Source organism: Pogona vitticeps, chromosome 4 (assembly GCF_051106095.1).
Source record: "Pogona vitticeps strain Pit_001003342236 chromosome 4, PviZW2.1, whole genome shotgun sequence".
NCBI classification, from domain to species: domain Eukaryota; kingdom Metazoa; phylum Chordata; class Lepidosauria; order Squamata; family Agamidae; genus Pogona; species Pogona vitticeps.
Window position 1 is genome coordinate 143534766 of NC_135786.1, and position 18880 is coordinate 143553645.

The window sequence follows — 18880 nt, forward strand, 5'->3', positions numbered from 1 at the left end:
AGAAACTCCCAGCCAGCCATGGAAATCATACTCCAAAAAGGTGATTTTTCTAAGCTCTGCTAATAAAAAATGATTGGTAAGTACAAATCTGTAAATTAATCCTTCAGTTAACATTTGAGAAGACATTGTGGCAGTATCCATCTTCCTCTTAGTCTCAAATTATGCTCCTTAAACTATCAAATTTAACCCAATAAAGCTTATTTTGGGGGAGACTTAACAAGTCTCTTGTCAAGTCTTTTCCAAAATAACCCAAACATTTATTCCATTTTAGTAAATCACCTTACTTAATCAAGTGACTGGAGACACAGATATTAAATGGAACCCACATTTCTGCAACATTTTGAACCTAAAGTTTTAGAAATCTATGGTTATCACAGCTTTTGGTGAGATAAACGATGTCAATTTTTTAAAAGGTGGAGCGTATCCATATTAAAAGCAGAGATCTGTATTAGGCCACCAGCTTGATGAAGAAAGCAATTTTTTGTTTAAATCAGTGAACAGGAATGTTGTCCTAAATTGTTATAAGCCTTGCTCTTACATGTTTGCATATTCTTCCTGCTGCTCCCCAAAAGAATGCTGTATTTTAATTTATCAAGGGGCTTATTAATAGAAGCAATTGTGTGCTTGCAATTTCACTGACTCCTGGGGAGGACATTCAGTGCCCCACTCTCTGCCAGAATGAGATTTCAACAAAGGCGGCTAGAAGAAGCTTTAATTAAATGTCTGGTTTCAATGGGATTAACTGCCTGATTAATCCTACCTCTGTCTGCCTGTCAATCACGCCTGTCATTATAATTGTCAGCTATATGGCCACTAACTATGTGAAAACTCCATCTGGCTGCCCTTTACTTCAATGTATGGTTTTAAATTTATTTTGTATGTGTCTGAAAGAAACCTGTCTCTCAGCCACTGGTGTATGTTAACTGCAATGTCACAAAGCAGGCATGGTTTATCTCCCTGCTGTTTTACCAATTTGACCATACTCAGCTGTCTTACTGAGTGCAAAGCTACTTGCTCGTTTCTGAGCAAATGCATGCAGAAAGCTGTATCATTTCTGTACAGTCACACTAAGGACCTTCATAACTGAATTCAAAACGAGGTACTTAGCCATCTGTGACACAACTCTTAGGAATTTTCACATTTTTTTCACATTGCAGGCCTTTTTTTCATTTAGTCCCTGGATTATTTTCAGAGGATATTGTATCCAAAATTTTGTTCAAAGCAGCATCAATATATCATAAAAAGAACAATGGAATATTGGCAGAACTCTTCTTCAAACCCTTGTAAATTTTACTCCGGGGGGACTTGCAGTGAGTCTACATTAAGTATGAAACCTTAGCAGATGAAGTCCTTTCTATTTAGCTCCAACATGCGACACATTTTTATTGTGTACCATGTTTAATTAATAGTTTGTCCTTTGTTTTAAAATAAAACAATCTCCATCAGATTCAGCCTTTAGGGAAAAAAGAAGTGTGCAGTTAAGAAGCTGAGCAATAGCACATTGATGTACACGCAGGGGACTAACTAACCCAGCCATATTTAGAACGCTTAACCAATGGTGCTGTGAGCCTATTCAGTATAGGCAATGCCAGGTTATGAAAGATGCTTGTCAGGGCTTCCCTGTCACTGACAGGCACATGGTGTCCAAATTTAGTTTGGTGCACTTGACTTCTGTTCTTTTGATCCGTCCCATAACTCTTGCTGAGTGATTCATCCTCATTAGGTTGCAGTCCACTTGGGTGGATCCACTGGAGTCTTATCCTATGGCATGAAAATTCATTGGGCACCAAAATCTAGTAGTCTTGGGAAAATAAAGGGCAACATCTCCTGGCCTTTTTTGATTTCCTGTTTGGGTAGCATAAAGATTCTTTTTTGTAGGGACACCCCATTCTCCTGCTCCTTTTTCATGCTTATGCCTCAGGGCAGAGTGGGTGTGAGAGGGTGCTGTTTGCCCTGGGTCTCAAAATTGGCAGTTACTGCTCGGCAGCGCACTAGTCCTCTCAAGCAGTTAATAAGACTGTTTTGAGCTTCTTTCCTTACATGCTTCCCAACCATGCCACCTATGCTTTTCCAGTTGATTTAATGGATAGGGTTTTAGGTATGTCGCACTAGAGGAACATGGGGAAAATAAAATGAGGTCAGATCAGGAAAAAAAGGAAGGAAAGGTAACAGCTGCAAGATGGTCTGCATGGGACCGTGTTCCCCAGTGGTCATTCCCTCGCCATCAGTGTCGTCCATACCCATTTTCCTACTCAGCCTCTCTCTCTCCAAGAGGGTCATTTTCTCATTGCTCATGTGAGGGCCTTTGGCAAGGCCTGACTGCCAGCTCCTTGCTGGGGCAGAAATATAAGGAGCGGATGGCAATGACTCAAAGGTATGGGGGTCATGGGCTAAGCCGAGGGATGATTCCAGATCCAGGGTAAAACAACGTCAGATCTCCCAAAGATCCCTTTTTACCGTCAGCTGGATGTCAGTCAGTCTCACTGTGTTCAGCAGGGTTTACTCCTCAGAAAGCAGGGGGAGGCTTTTGCCCGGCAGCCTGGCATAAGACAATTAAGATCGTGCTGCTCCCGGAGGATTTACCCCATGCAGAGCCCTGGGATTCCCTTCACATGTCCGTCTTTCCTCCGGGCATGTGCAGAAATCCCTTCAACGCTGAGTCAAGCGTCTCGAGGAAGGTACCCTAGGGAGCGAAGTTTCCCGTGGAGAGGGCGCGAGCCAACGAGAGCGCGTCCTCGGTTGTTTTCCTTCTTTGCAGCGCGTTGTGTCGGGGCGACTCCGCCCGCTGGATGCCAAGCTTTTGCTGGCGGCTCCTTTGTTTCCTCCCCAAGTTCAATGGCAAAAGGACGAGGCGGCGGGGCGGCGGGGTACCGCTCGCGCTCTCGCCCTCGCCCTCCTTCGGGCGGGGACGGCCACCGAGAGGAGGCGCCGGCGGGTAACCAAAGGCAGCGGCGCCGGCCGGAGCGCGCGCGGGCGGGCGTTTGGGGCAGAGCAAAGCGGGGCGCGCTCGGCCGAGGCTCTCCCCCCCGCCCGGGGGAGGAGGGCCCAGGCCGGAGGGGGAAGCCCCGAGGAGGCGGAGGCGGAGGCGGAGGCGGAGGCGGAGGCGGAGGCGGAGGCAGGCGAGCCCGCGAAGGAAGACGGCCCCAGCGCGGCCACTCCCCGGGGTCAGCTCCGGAGGCAGGCGCGCGGCGGCTCTCGCGCTCCCTCGCCGCGGCGTCTGGGCTGCGACGCCTGCCCGCCTTCCTGCCCCCTCGGCGTAGACTACCTGTGGAGCCGCCGCCGCCTCTCCTTCGCCGGGAGTCCCTTTGCGAGACCAAGTGGGAGCAACTCTGCCTGCCTCGGAAGGAAAGGGAGCGGCTGGGAAGAAAGAGAGGACAGAAGGGACCCTCTTCCCAGCCCCCGTAGCCTTGTGATATAAATGAGCCCACCTTAGGGGTTGCCTTCTTCCCCTCGCCCTCTTTGTCTCTGCCCGCCTCGCCGCCCAGCCAGCCCGCCCGCCCGTTCGGCTCGGGTTCTGGGTCGACATGGTGGTGGGCGTCGGGCGCTGGACGGGCAGGAGGAGGAGAGCATGAAGCCGGCAGGATGGGCGCGAACAATGGCAAGCGGTACGGCAGTGACGGTGAGTCCGCCGGGGCCCCGGGCGCGGAGCGGGGCGGGGAGGGGGAGCAGCGGCGCGTCCTGGGATGGCTCGCGTGGGCGCGGGGAGGGGGGGGGTAGCGGGCGCGCTCGGTCGCTACCGCGGCTCGTGCCGGACGGGCGGGCGAGCGGGGCCGGAGCCAGCCGCTCCGGAACGGGCGGGGGGTTTTTTTTGGTCCCCCAAGCTGTAGCAGTGCCCACCTCACCCGCGACTCGCCCCACTTTCTCTTCTCCCCACCCCCGTTTCGAGCTCTGGGAGGGGCGCGGTTTCTTTGCCAGAAAAAGCGGGATGTCAGAGTGGCATCCCGTTCAAGGGAGGGGGAGGCGTTTCCTCCCTCAGCTTGTGGGTGTGTGTGTGTGTTCTTGTGACACCCACAACACACCAGCCGTCAAAATTCCGCCTCATAGAGTTCATTAGAGCTTGTCTGGCCCCGGGGGCACGTCTTCGGAGCCCTTTTTCTTCCCTCACGTCGTGAATTTCTTTGTTTTTCGGCGTTTGTTCATTTATTACTTAACGTTTCTATCCCTCCTTGCCCCTTAAGGGGAAGTCTCCCTCCCGCTACTTCATCCTCACAACAACCACCCTGTGAGGTGGGCTGAGCGGAGCGACTGGGAATGGTCCAACCCGCCCAAGGAATTCGGTGCGTGTGGGGGGGGGGATGTGATGCCAAACATTACCTGTGGCTTCTTGAGAAGAGGCTGCGTGAGGAGGGCCGCCTCTGCCTTTTTAAAAGCGGGATTCCTTGGTGAACAGGAATCGTCCAGGGATATGCCTGGATTAAGAGGGAAGTGTCTCTCCTAGGGAAAGGCTGTTTTTGATTGAAAGTGCTTTCATTCTAAAATTTCAGTCATTCTTCTGATTGAAAGTACTTCTAAAATTAAAGTACTTTGTCTTCTTCTGATTTAGATTAAAGGGCACAGTATCTCTTGCATAATCTGTAAATGTATTCCAGGGTACTGGAGATTTACAGTGTTGTCTAGCAGATAGAGTGATGGACTAGGACTCTGAAGCACAGGATTCAAATCCCTGCTGGGCCATGGAAATTCCCTGGGGGGGGGCAGAACTGGTAAAACCACTCCTTGAATATCTCACCTTGAAAACCCTATTAAGATTGCTATAAGTCAGTTCTGACTTGATAGCAAAAAGAGTACACACACACACACACACACACACACACACACACACACACACACACAAACACACACACACACACACACACACACACACACACACACACACAATGGGGTAGTTTCCTCCCACAGCAATTTCAGACTGAGGTGGAATTAGAGAGTTGAAAGGTGTCCTCAGGGCCATCTAGGCCAAGCTAGTACTGCCTATGCTATGCAGAAGTAACACATTTAGTTGCTGATGTTAAGCGTGGATTAAACCAGCACTGTTGTAGGATATGGTAGTTGCAAACATAGCCAGACTTTGTGTGTTATGTGCTGTCAAATGAAAACTGACAGATAATGACCCTAATAGGGCTTTCAAGGAAATGAGATATTTGGAGAGCGATCTTACCATTGCCCCTCATCCCCATGGGTTTCTGTGGCTGGTTGTCTGAGCCCTAGTCCATGACTCTGTCTCCTGCATCACACTCTGTTAGACTTAGTGCATACCTTCTTTTTCACTCACGTTGTCCACAATTACTATTTAATGTAGTGGTACTAAGCCATTGTTTATAGATAGTTGACCATTTTTCAGTCTTCCTTGCGGTTGTGTTTGTGTGCTTTGAGATAAGCAGTCTGCCGGTCATGGCCTTTTCCCATCTCAGTTATTCTGTATCTCCCCCCCCCCCAAGTTCTCCTTTTTGTTGTTGTTGTTTAGTCGTTAAGTCATGTCTGACTCTTCGTGACTCCATGGACCAGAGCACGCCAGGGTGGGTCTCCTACCCTTTACAAATGCTTCTGTGGGGTACATAATTTTACCTTGCTAACTGCTTGGTGCAGCTGCGCCTGTCTGCCTGTGGTCTTATTCTCTTGGGCCTGCAGCCTTGATGGATTGCCATTGACTTTTCTGCCTGGGACTGATGGGAGTTGAAATCCAACAACATTTGGAAGTCTTCTCACATATTGGCAAACTATTAACTGAGGTGGAAGCAATAGGTTCCTCATTGACATTTAGCAGGTCTGTGGCACTGACGACATTTAAAATTGGGTTTCTCAAAGCTGTTGTGTACCTTCTAATCACACTGACTTCCAGATGTGCTGATGCAGATTTCTGCATGTTTTACAGTAGCTGGTTTATGGTTTACTAGTGTGTAACTTCTTTTTTAATGTTCATCTTTCTGTTGCTAACCATGGAGAATTTCAATTCGTAACAAACACCTGTCTTAGGAACATTGAGATAATTGGCAGTGCTAGTTGAACAGTCTTTCTGAAATCTGTGTTAACTTGTGTTGAAAACCACAGTATATTTTTGTCTTTCCTTTGTGGACAGAAATCTCTAAAACTTCGGAACATTTTGGTGCAGGGATTATCCTCACTCTTTCTGGAATATGCATGTCATGCAGGTGGCTGATGCCATTAAGGCTTGTATGGGGGTTGATGTTAGCGGGAACATAATCCATTTTCTGGGACAAAGAATTCTCAGCCATGTTTAGAGAATCCTCCCACCCTGCCAAATACCATCCATAGATATTGGAAGTGAAAATTGCAGCTAGAATAATGGAAGTGATTATTTAAAAGACATGCCAGGAACAGTTTTGGATTTTAGTCAGCATCTTTACCTTTTAATCTGCAGTTTGTGATGTGTCCAGTTTATGTTCATTTTGGCCAATTTGTGCTTGTTTGTGATGTCTCTTTCTCTGCCTCCCCTTGAGGTTCAGGGGATCAGAAAAACTACCAAGTAGCATGCTTAATTAAGGGAATGTATTCCATGTGGCCCATGGTTGAAACATCGGATCATGGTGATCTGCCATATAGTAAAATATGAGGCAGCTGTTGAATGATGACACAGTAATAGGAGATAATGGTATGTTCTTGGTTATGCTTAAATACACTTTTCAGCTTTTACCCAGGCCTAGCACAGCTCATGAAGGGAAGGGATCATCCCAAAGCAGTGGAGGGGAGAGATACCTCACTCCGCTCAAATCATGATTTCCACCCCACCCCACTCCAATCTTTGGCTCCAGTTATCTCCCTGCCTTCCTCATGCTTCTGTGAAATAAAATGGGGGTCTCATATGGATCACAATCAGATATTAGGTACTGAAAGAGCCAGTCAGTTCTTTTCTAGGAGCTTTTGAACAAGCACTACATACTTTCCTTCTAATCCTTTTGTAGCTTATTCTTGAGATTTCAGGATTCATGCATTGTGCAGAATAGTACAGGGCTGCTTCCTGGCAAAATGGCAAGTTTTTCAACCCCAGGGACAAAGCCAGGGAGAGGCAAAGTTTAATGTGCTCCAGCTGTTCTGGAAGAAATGCTACCTCTGCAGTTTCATTTTACTCAGAGCTTTGTCTGAGTTTGCATTTAGCTTGTACAGAGTCTGTTCTTCAGATGCTGTTCAGCACAGGCCTGTGGGGGGAGATAGTCAAGTCCTTCTTTGCATTTTGCAGGAGCATTGACAGGAAACAAGTTCTGTTTATTAAAAGCCACAGGAACCTATTGTAAGTTGACACAGCAAGCGTCAGCAGCTAAAAGGCGACCTTTAGTTTTTGACCACTTTTCTCCATTAATTGCCCCCCCTTCCATATTTTCACCTTAACTTCCCCAGAGTTGATCAGCAAACTGAGCATCAGTCTTCCTCTTTTCTTTATATAATGTCACTTGGAAGACAAGAGGACATTTTTCTAGTTGGTCTTTTCTAGTTGGCCTTTCACTCAGGTCAAGATGCAGGACTAAAACAAGTCTCTGCTATGTAATTGGAATCTAGCCAGTGACTGGGAAGCACGGTTTCTATAGGACACTAGACAAGTGTTTTTCCTCATTTGGCTCTCCACATGTTTTGGGCTTCAACTCATGGAATACTTAACTATTTGCTATGCTCTATGGGACTTCTGGAATTTGAAGCCCAGAGGAGTTGAATCCCTGATGTTCTAGACTTATGGTTCCCAACCTTGCAGCATTTTTTAAATCAAAAGTGGAGGCCATCCGCCGGGACCTCTCTCCTTTTTTGAACACAGTGAGTCGAGCAGAGATGTCCAGCGCTCCGTCTTGCCTGGTGATTCTTGACTCCTTTCAGCCTGTCACGCCTGTGGCCAGGGTGCTTGATCGCTGCCGTGCCTCCTCCCTTGACCCTTGCTCGGCCTGGCTAATCAAATCAGCCAGGCCTTCAACAACAGAATGGGCCACGGCTATAATTAATGGGTCTTTCCTTGAGGACAGATTTCCTTCTGCCCTGAAGGACACACTCATTAGGCCCATTAGGAAGAAACCCAGTTTGGCGGCGGATGAAATTGGCAACTATAGGCCCGTCGCCAATGTTTCTTTCCTAAGCAAGGTGGTCGAGAGGGTGGTGGCCGATCAGCTTCAGGCGCTCCTGGATGAAACAGATGCCCTGGATCCATTTTAGTCGGGCTTCAGGCCGTGCCACGGGACAGAGACGGCATTGGTCGCCCTGTGTGATGACCTACTGAGGGGGACCGACAGGGGCAAAGTGTCTCTGGTGGTTCTCCTCGATATCTCAGTGGCCTTTGATACCATTGACCACGGTATACTCCGCCTTTTTTCACCTCAGGCGGATAGCCCAGCTGCGGTCCTACCTTGATGTGGGGGCGCTCACTACCTTGGTGCATGCGCTCGTAATCTCGAGATTAGACCACTGCAATGTGATCTACGTGGGGCTACCTTTGAGGCTGCTGCGGAAATTACAGGTGGTGCACAATGCGGTGTCCAGATTACTTAGTGGTGTGAAAAAATACCACCATATTTCACCCACTCTGGCCGCATTGCATTGGCTGCCCATCCGATTCCACATTGACTTCAAAGTGTTGATGCTTACCTATAAAGCCCTAAACGGTTTAGGGCCTCGATACTTGGTGGAACGCCTACTCCCACCAAGATCTACCTGTGTCACTCGTGCGAGCCAGGAGGTGAGGCTGAGGAGCCTAACACCGAGGGAGGCCCGGAAGGAAAAGACAAGAAATCGGGCCTTCTTGGCGGTGGCTCCTCACCTCTGGAACAACTTACCTCCTGAGATTCGCGGGGCTCCCTCGCTGGGTACCTTTAAGAAGCAATTAAAAACTTGGATGTTTCGGCAGGCCTTCCCATCACATAACTCATGACCTCTTTCTTTCCCCCTTACTGTTCTATGTTTTGTGTTTGTGCATCGTAATTTAGTGTTGTTATGATTTAGAACTGTTTATTTACATTTTTACTGTATTATTTTAAGATTGTTAGCCGCTTAGAGTGGTCCTTGCTTGACCAGATAGGCGGGCTAATAAATAAATAAATAAATAAATAAATAAATAAATAAATAAATAAATAAATAAATAAATAAATAAATAAATAAATAAATAAATAAATATGTTCTTAGACTAAAATTCCCAGAAGCCTTCATCAGGTCTTCTGATCTGCCAGTCTTTATGAGGAAGGTAGATAGGAGAACAGATTTGCTAGCCCCACATTTAGAGGGCAAGGCTTATGTATTAAGAATGGGTGAGTGGGGGATTAATGTCAGCAACTTAGTCTCCCTTCGTATTTGATTTCTGCTCCATTGTTCAGCTGTGCATTTAGTGGGAGCTGATTAGCTCTATATCAGCTCTTTAAAAAAACCTCCAGTTTACAAATGTGGAGTATTGTGCTTCTGTGCCTAGAAATGACCACGAAATGGCCCAATATTGCTACACAATATTGTGTCCGTGTTGCCAGCAGGAATAAAGATGCAAAACTTTATATAGCAAAGGGCAGCCTGAATGTTGACAACACCAGTAGTAGCAGTCAAGATGGTCTACAAGATACCCTTTTTTGCTCGCTACCATTCAGATGTGTTGAAAAATGGCCCTGACAATTGCTTTGTATTTGGATGAGAAATGGTTAACTGATGAAAAAAGGAGCCGGCTTCTGGGATTTTCCCTTGTGTGGTGTCACTTTGTGAATGGTAGTGGTGCTGGGGGCCTTCTGCTCAACACCTTGACTGTTAGACTGTGGAGTATCTCTGGGTTCCATGATTCCCCATACTATTTCACATATACATGAAAAACCTAAAAGAGGCTATCCAGAATTTTGTGGTCTGGTACCATCAGTGTATTGATAACACCCAATTCCACTTGCTTTTTAAGATCTTCTAGGAGGACTTTCTGAAGGAGCTGCGTACACAAAAGCGCTACATGAAACACGCAAGAACACACCTTTAATAAAATTGAAAAAGGATCGGATCACACAGAATACAGTTTTGAAAGATAAAACACATCCAGCTATACATATATGTACATGTTTTTCTTTCCCTCAAAGAATCTCTGTAAAGGAATAAGAATGGCTGGGTTTTGACTCTTCCCCCAAGGGAATACCAGGACCAATCTTATGCAAATTGAACTCAGCAACCTGGACAGTCACTGCACAATATCTTTTTCCTATACAAGCATTATTTCCTTCTCACCTTAGAAGTTCCTTTTCACCCAACCTTGTAGCCTCTTTGCAAGATAATAAATTGCTTTCCTGTCAGAACAATACAACAATGTAATCATGTATTCCCATAATCTGCTGTGTTGTAAATTCTATCCCTTCTGTGATTCCCACTCCGATAAAGTTTGGATTCCTTTGTAACCCCATCCCTTCTGCCAATAGGTCATGAGCCACCCATTTCTCCATTTCTCCTCCCATCTCCTTTTACCATGAACCACTCATTTCTCCTCCCATTCCCTTGTGTAACCAATGTTATGAAAGTCCTTGTCTTCCTGTGCATGGCATGGTTTTTTTGCCTACACTTGGAGGCATGACTTCTGTCTGCCTTTTATTTAGCTAAATAAAACAGCAACCATTTGAACTCTCTCTCATGTCAAGGTTAATGGCGTTCAAATTTTGACTTGCTATTCTGAAGAGTAGCTCCTGGTTTCAACACTTCTCTCAATCCCCACTATGTGATCACCCAGAGTCCTTCCACCCCATTTCACCATAAAATCTACAAGGGATGAAATATGATATTTAAATGTAATTTTGCAAGGACATTATGCTGCTGCTGCTGCTGATGATGATGATGATGTGAAAGAGTTTCCCTTTGTGCTCTTTGTAAGAAACAGGTTACTCCATAGGAAATATGAATATCATCATATTGCCTGGCAAATTCTATTTGAATGTCTACAGACTATTCCCTTTGCACACACATATACCCTTTGCTTTCTCTCCTGTTTATTTTTATAATATTTTGTCTGAAGAAGAGAGTGGTGACCTCAACATTTGCACACTTTACCCCCCTTTTTGATGGTTTTAATAACAGTAGTAGCAGTCGGTATGCATTGTTGCTGGTCAGGAAGAAGGCACAGAAGCCAGTAGCAGGTGGAGCTAGGGTGATAGGCCGAGCTAGGGGCACAAATGACTATTTGTAGAGAAACACGCTGGCCTTCCACCAAGTATTCAAACACATACAATGTGGCTTGAAGTTCAGCAGAACAACCCAAATAACCCATAGCCTTCTGCCTCTGGTTAGGAGGCTGGTTAGGGATTGCTTGGGCCTGAAGTGGGTTCAGTGCCACATTTAGGACATAATTTTGGAGTTTTCTAATGTTCCAAATGGTGTTTTTTTCCAGAGCCAGGAAGACATTCTGGCCATCATGTGGGCCTGGATATTTGTGGGCTCCGGATGCATGTGTGGTTGGAAAAATGGCTTCCTCTTATCTTCCGTAAGAATGTAGGGCTGTTCTCAGCTTATTCTTCCAGGTCATTTCTCTCTCTCTCTCTTACTTGCATTTCATATGGATTCTTCCTATTTCTAGCCTGTTCTGAAAGTATAAGTTACCCTTCCAGCAGCATTGAGTTGTTGTAGTCCCACATCCTGATTCAAATGGGAGACTAGCCTGAAGATTCAAAATGTACTTCTCACTGCACAAGAGCAAAGTATAAGGAAAAGATATTATTTATTTTTGTCTGCACTGTCCTGAAACCTGGACATCTGACAAAGCATATGCCTCACTCAAATGCAAATGTGCACCAAGATTTGAAATGGAGAGGTGGAAGAATATACAGTATATCTAATAGGGATACTGAATTTCATTTCATTTATTGCCAAGTCACCTTCACCTTCAAAAGAGTCTCAAAGGTTCAGAACTGCTATCTGGAAATCTGGCTTTATGTTTCATAGACATAGAAGGAATTTTCTGCTATCTGAAGAACAATATTTTCTTGCTTGCTTGCTTTTACTTTCTGGCTTTCTTTAATGGCACAAAGAGTGAGCCTCTTTAAAGGGAGGGAGGTTTTTTTTAAAAAAAATTAGTAGAGAAAAGCACTAGTTGCTATCCTCTGTATAAAGACAAACATTGAGTTCTGTTAAAAACTTATTTTAGAAGAGAAAGATTTAAGATTGCATGAGCACTCCTGAGAATGTTTGTGTTTGGGATAAAGAGAAATCTGATTCTTTCTTCATTTTTTTTGTACTTGAACTTCACCCAGTGAAAAGGCAGCATTGGGATTTCTTATAGGTAAATGCCTTGGTGTGTACCTTTGTGAATTATTGGCTCCTCTATTTGTATTTTGCCCGCCACTGTCTTCTCCATGTGGCGGGCTATCCAGCTGTTCCTGCTGGAACAGTTCATACAGCTGCTCTCAGATGTACAGTCTTCCATGCCAGTACATCCATTAATTCCAAGACTTCAGCTCATCGTGAAGATGCTTGGAAGATAGACAAGTGGAAAACATTAGAGGCTTTTGTCCACATTGTAAGTCATGTGCTTCTCCTGTGGAGGATCTGGAGATGGGGGCAGGGAAACAAAATGGAAAGTTGTAAGAATGTGATTCAGCCATGGATAAATGATTAGATGGTGTGCTTGATATTCTTAGTTCTATAAAAAGTAAAAACATCACTCAGCAGTGGTTTTGGATATAGGTGAAATGGCATGAAATTCTGCTCTCTTTCCCCTACTGTCTCCTCATTAATAATCTTCTTTGTCTGCATATGATGTGCTTGTTTTCAGTTCAAACTGGAGGCAGCGTTGTCTAAATCTGGATCTGTATTGGTTGTAAGTAGAGAGTAGTAGCAACTGATACAATAATGTGCTAGGGAACTACCATATATCTTTGCTGTCATCATCATCATCTTGGAAGTGCAGAACTGGAAGGGACCCTATGGATCATGGAGTCCAGCCCCTTGGCAAGGAAGGGACAGTGAGGAGTCAAACTCCCAACCTCTGGTTCCACAGCCAGATGCCTAAACCACTGAGCTATGCAGTAGTGCCGAATATACCTTTCTGTGTGTTTATAGTGGCTTTCTTCAGGGAGAAAAAGATTTAATAAAACCAGCAAGGAAAGTAATGTGCTGTGTGTACTCAGGCACACGCGCACATACCAGTTTGATGGCACGGTCAGTGACATGTCTGAAAATGAACGTCTTTTCTTTAAATCTGGAAGCTCTCTGCTGAGCCGGTACCCTGGAATACTAGAGATTTTGTGGAGAGTTGCCTTTGATACAGGAGACTCTCTGCTTCAAATCGGTTGCTTTTTATGCAAAGATGCGAAGGTCACATCCATCCTTTATGCATGTTTCATTAATCTTTTTCTAGAAAGCCTCAATAGTGGAATCCCTGGACTCTAAACTGGAAAACTTTGTTCTTCATTGTATAGATTATATTCTCATTGGAGTGAGGCTTGTATCTTAAGGATTCTTGAGAAATCTCAGCACGTGAGTTCCAAACCTTGTTTCTGGAGCTTCCTAGGATTTACATGAAATGAGAACAGTTGCTCTTGGAACGCAGCTGCTGTCACCACATTGAACCAGCTTTATGCCAAAGTTTATGTTACCTGAACTTTTTCTAAACAGCATCTTTAAAATGTGTATATAAAAGCCTGCAAAAATCAGGATCTCTGCCATCATCTATCAGATAAAACAGGCATATGAAAAGTAGTACATATATTAAATTCTCTCCAGGTTTATGTTATGATGGCACTGTGAAGAAAATTGTGAAATCAAGAGAAGTGCGGGTGGGGTGGGTGAATGGAAAATAAATTATCTTGTGGAAGTACAAAGGTTTGTTGAATGTTTTGGCAATAAGCGTTGTTTAAAAGAAACCAAAGAAGTGGCTGATTTAATGCAGTAGGTTTCTTTAATTTCTTCTGGCAGGTGCACATTAAACTTATGCATGAAGGGGAATGTTCATTTTGTGTTAGCTCCAGGGCTTTGTGGTTTATGTACTAGTCTGCCATTGACGAGACCATGGCATGTGTTGCTTTGGGTTGTGTTTATGTATAAAGAAAGGAGACTCTACCCTGCAGCTGAGTCATTTCTTTGCTTCCGGAACCCAAATTACCTGTACTGCTGAGAGTGCACAGGTGTTTGGCTGTAATACTTAGACGTGACAAAGCTTGTGGCTTTGGCCACAGGAGAGTTGCAGTTAATGAGCTCTTGTCCAACCTGACACTATAAACACCAGGGTTGTCCCACAATCACAGGTTTTCTTCTGCCCTAAAGGATGTTGGGCATGGTCTAGGACTTTCTAATGGCCAAGAAGGATAAAGGCTATGCTGGCTTGGGCCTAATTTAAACTTGAAGAAGGTGTGGAAAACACAGGCTTGTGTTTTTAAAATCTTTTCCTCTGGCTTACTTTTGAGTAGGCATATATAAGACTGAGCTGAGCACTTTCTATAACATGCTTTAAGAGGCAAGAACTATGCCTAACCATACTTAGCCATACCTGTTCTGTCTTTGATTCCCCTTCTCCCCTGGTAACCCTGCCTGCTGGTTGAATGAACATTGGTAGGCTGAAATATGTTTCTTGCCCCAGCTGATATAATACTTTGTATCACTGGTTCCTGATCTGTAGAGTATAGACCCCTTTTAGTCCACAAGAGTAATACATAATGGAGGACAGCATGGGTTGATCAATAACGTTTTGATCTGTAGTGAGGAGTGTACAAACCCATTCCTGAAAGATATTGGCTGAAATCCTGTTGCTTAACTACACGCGTGGAAGGCAAATGGTACAACATTCAGTCACATCTCACTGGCAGTTAATGAGTTGCTGCTGGGATTCTTAGGAGAGTGTGTACCCACTGGCTTGGCACATGCTTCAGAACACCAGTACAGACTCATTAAGTGCTAGTTGGAAGTGACTGAAAGTTATATTGTTTGCCTTCCATGTAAGTAATTAGGCAACAGGATTTCAGCCATCAGGTATTAAATTAGATGAAAATGCTTACTGATAGTAGCAGGCACCAAACAGCATGTTGAGGGTCCACCAGACACCTTAGATTGTCTCTGTGTTGGAAGATTTGGAAAGGGATTGGTCAGGTGTAGTGGAGCAAAACTAAAGGAAAAGTTTGAGAACTATTGTTCTAAATCTAGATTAACACATCACTTTATAGCAATTATTTTACTAATCTGACCTCAGCCAACCAGAAAATATAGTCAGGACCCTTAATTGGATCCAGTCAGATTTAGTAGCATGTAGTGATGTGTCACATAATTTGATACTGGTGCCTCGCTAGACAATTACCCCGTATGACTGTTTTTTCGCTAGACATTGACTTTTTGCGATCGCTATAGTGATTTCCAAAACAGTGATTCCTGTGGGGGAATTTCGCTGGACAATGTTTGGTCCCTGCTTCGCAAACCAATTTTCGCTAGACAACAATTTTGACAGATCCCTCTGTGCTCGCAAAACGGGTGTTTTTGGGACCTAAGCTTCGCAAGACAGCTATTTAAACAGCTGATCGGCTGTTCGCAAAGCAGCTTTCCTATGGCCGATCTTCGCTAGACAACGACGATTCTTCCCCATTGGAATGCATTAAACAGGTTTCAATGCATTCCAATGGGGAAATGCTTTTCGCTAGATGATGATTTCGCTAAACAGCGATTTCAGTGGAATGGATTATCATCATCTTGCGAGGCACCCCTGTATTATGTTGGGCATTTTTGTAGGATGGGTTGAAAACTTACCATTTAAAATAAATTTTATAATCTTGTGATCCTACTGTAGCTGGCAACTCATTAAAAATAGCTGTGCAGATATATAAGTTCTTCATATCAATTAATGCATGTTTAACTTGGCTGATAAAGACAGAAATACCAGAAATATTATTTCAGCATGGAGGAATTAAATTCTGCTATCTTTATTTGCATTCTGGGAAAAGGTGATTGGTTAGTGTGCTTTTGTGTTAGAACAAACTCTAGGAGAATGTTCTTGTATATTAATAAATCAGAGAAGATAGAAATGTGGAGAGATGAGTACGGTTTCTAGGAAGTGGGAGCCCTGAAATCCTACCCTTCTTTATCCAGTGAAGACAACTTGCAGTCACTTGATTAGGCTTTTGACAAAGATTTCTAGGGCACCAGTTATTATCCATGCTTTCAGAGTATTTATTGACCAAACAACAATTTATTAAAAGGATTTCATTTAAATTGGCAGATTTAAAATTAGTTAACATATGACTTATTGTAAGAAGAGGAACCTTCATAAATTACTGTTGCCAATACTAGCTTAGAATCTTAGAATTGCAGAGCTGGAAGGAACCCTATGGATCATCGAGTCCAACCCCTGTCAAGGAAGCGCAGTGGGGAATCAGATGGCCAACCTCTGGCTTTATAGACAGATGCCTAAACCACTGAGTTATCCAGCAAGTAGATGTTCTCTTTAGGAGATTATATATTGAATTACATTGTTCAGATATGTTTGGACTCTGGTTCCCACCAGCTCAAACCATCATCACCAGTAGTGAAGCATCACTGGAATTGTAATATAACAGCATCAGGATAGCCACCCATTTCAACTCTTGTAGTGAGAACAATGACTAAAGATTAATTGTTAGAGTTTTGTTTATTTTCTATGTTTGACATATGAATTATCAAGTTCTGACAGGCAACCTGGTGCTTGTAGGAGATGCATTCCAAGACATTTGAAGAGCACTTTCAGAGCGCTTGTTCCTAAGAGTCAGCAGAATTCAGTTAACAGCATAAAGGCTGTATGAAAGAAAAATGTCATCTGCTTTCAGTATCTTTTCTCTCTTTACATTTTTCTAATTAGAACAGGAAATTCTTATATATCCCATTTATCCTAGTTAAGATTGCTCATAAGTGTCATAAGCATATGATAGAGAAGTATTGTGCATTATCAACATTCTGTTTATTAAAAAGAAAGTAGAGGTGTCCTCAGTTTTTATTGCAAACATCAGTAGTTCTAACATCTACACTGTGCATTCGGTTGTAGTAGCATTGTCTAGGCATTGGGCAGCTCATGGGTGGCATATTTAGTGACCCTTCTGAGGGGTGAAAAAATGAAAGAGGAAATCTTTGCTCAGTTTTGGGCTTGAAATAGGAAATTCCTATCTACTACCATTTAGATGTATCCAGTGTACTGTCATAAATCATGGACATTTGTTTCCCTTTGGTTTGTAAGGTAAAGCGTTCACAGTGGAAATTATCTCACTGAGAGCTCCCATTGTTCCCATGAATGCATTCTTTAAAAACAACAACATTAAAATATTTCCATCCCTAACAGGAAGGCTGAAGTTTGGGACATTTCCTTATAGGATCCATGTAAAAAGCAGAAAACATACTCTAGTGTGAATGGAGCATGCAGATGCCTGAGTTGGGTTTTCAAATGGATGGTTTTGCCTTACTGCTTTGAATGTGGTTTTGTTGTTGCTTTTGTTTACCCTTTTTTAGTGTGGTGTTTGCTCCTTTTTAGTATTTTTACACTTACTGTTTTTAGCTTAAATGTTTAATGATGTATGCTGGCTTGGGTCTTTTGTAAAGAGAAAAGTGGAGTAAAATATTATAATTTACTAACTGACTGACTGACTGTCTGACTGACTAAGAGATGATGATCTAATGTTGAGACGGCTACCTTATTCAATGTAGAAGCAAAAATCCCTGTGCATTTTTCTTTTGATACTTGAGAAGTGTCAGAACATGACTGGAAAACAAGAACTGCTGCTCTTTTTGTGTATTTTGTTATGTTGATAAAGCACTATTGGTTTGCGGTGCTGTTATTGTTCTACTGCATCATCTGGAGTCACCTTATTCTTAGGTGTTACAAATTCAGCTGGAGCCTTAGTGAATGTGGCGCTAGTGTTATCAACTGCTGCTTGTTCAGAGTTTGGGAAGTTGCAGTCCCAGAACACCTGGGTTACTTAACGTAGAGAATGCTCTGATAGAGAATACTGAGGTAAAGAATACATAAGGTAGAGAGTACTCAGAAGTGGTTTACCATTCTCTTCTTCTGTAAATAAAATAAAATAAAATATGTGATCTCACATTTGGCTTATGATCAGAAACCCCAGCTGGTTGTAACACCTTTCAATTATTCACTTGACACAGAAAACCTGGTTGAGTGGTATGCCTGAAAATATGTACAGGACTGTATTCATGGTGGGAATGTGAATTCACCCAGAAACATTGTCCCGGGTCCTGGAAACCAATCAGAGGCATATACAATGTGAGGAGGGTCTAGAGAGGATCTTGAAAGGACATTCACCAAAACATTCTCACAGAGCTTCTGTGATAGGGTACCCATATAAGGTAAAGCTCCTGATCACTGTAGTGCTATAAATGGGTTCAGCCAAACATGCATACAAGCTCCTCTTTAGGTCCGACCAACCTTTGCTTGGGAGAGGGGTCATGCATCCCTGTGCCCCATGTAAAGCACATATTTCTTGTTATTTATGATGACATTATCTAGAATTCTGCATTAATTTTTGCATCTCAAAGATTTGCTCTCTCACAAAAATGAAGACAGAAATATCTAGCTCTCATTGCTAAAGTGTTTTTGTTTATGTAATATATGCTGTGTTTTTTTTAAAGATAGAGGATAGATGGAGCATGTTGGAATTTGATTTCTTCAGGGTTTGGAAAAATTCTTGTTCTTCTTGTTCTTGTTCTTGTTCTTGTTCTTGTTCTTCTTCTTCTTCTTCTTCTTCTTCTTCTACTACTACTACTACTACTACTACTACTACTACTACTACTACTACTACAATTCTCTGAACTTACTGTCCAGCCTGGGCAGTGGCTTTGCTTTTCCAGTTTCTGGGTTTCCTTGTATATACTGTATTCACATCATATCTTATGACTGTTATTCCCAGGGTTTGTAGATAAAAGAGATGAAAAAAAAAGAATTCTAACCACCCCATAGTGAGCTGAGCTTGCTCAATAGCTATACAGT

General features: G+C 43.5%; 1 protein-coding gene across 1 annotated transcript in view; it reads left to right on the forward strand.

Annotated features, from left to right (window-relative positions):
- The first annotated feature begins 3107 nt into the window (after positions 1-3107).
- FBXL7 (F-box and leucine rich repeat protein 7) overlaps positions 3108-18880 on the forward strand; it is a 171807-nt gene continuing 156034 nt past the window's right edge. Inside the window, exon 1 of the mRNA XM_020781287.3 lies at positions 3108-3619. Coding sequence (XP_020636946.1) covers positions 3583-3619 — 37 coding nt within the window. The 5' untranslated portion in view covers positions 3108-3582. The remainder of the gene's footprint in view (positions 3620-18880) is intronic.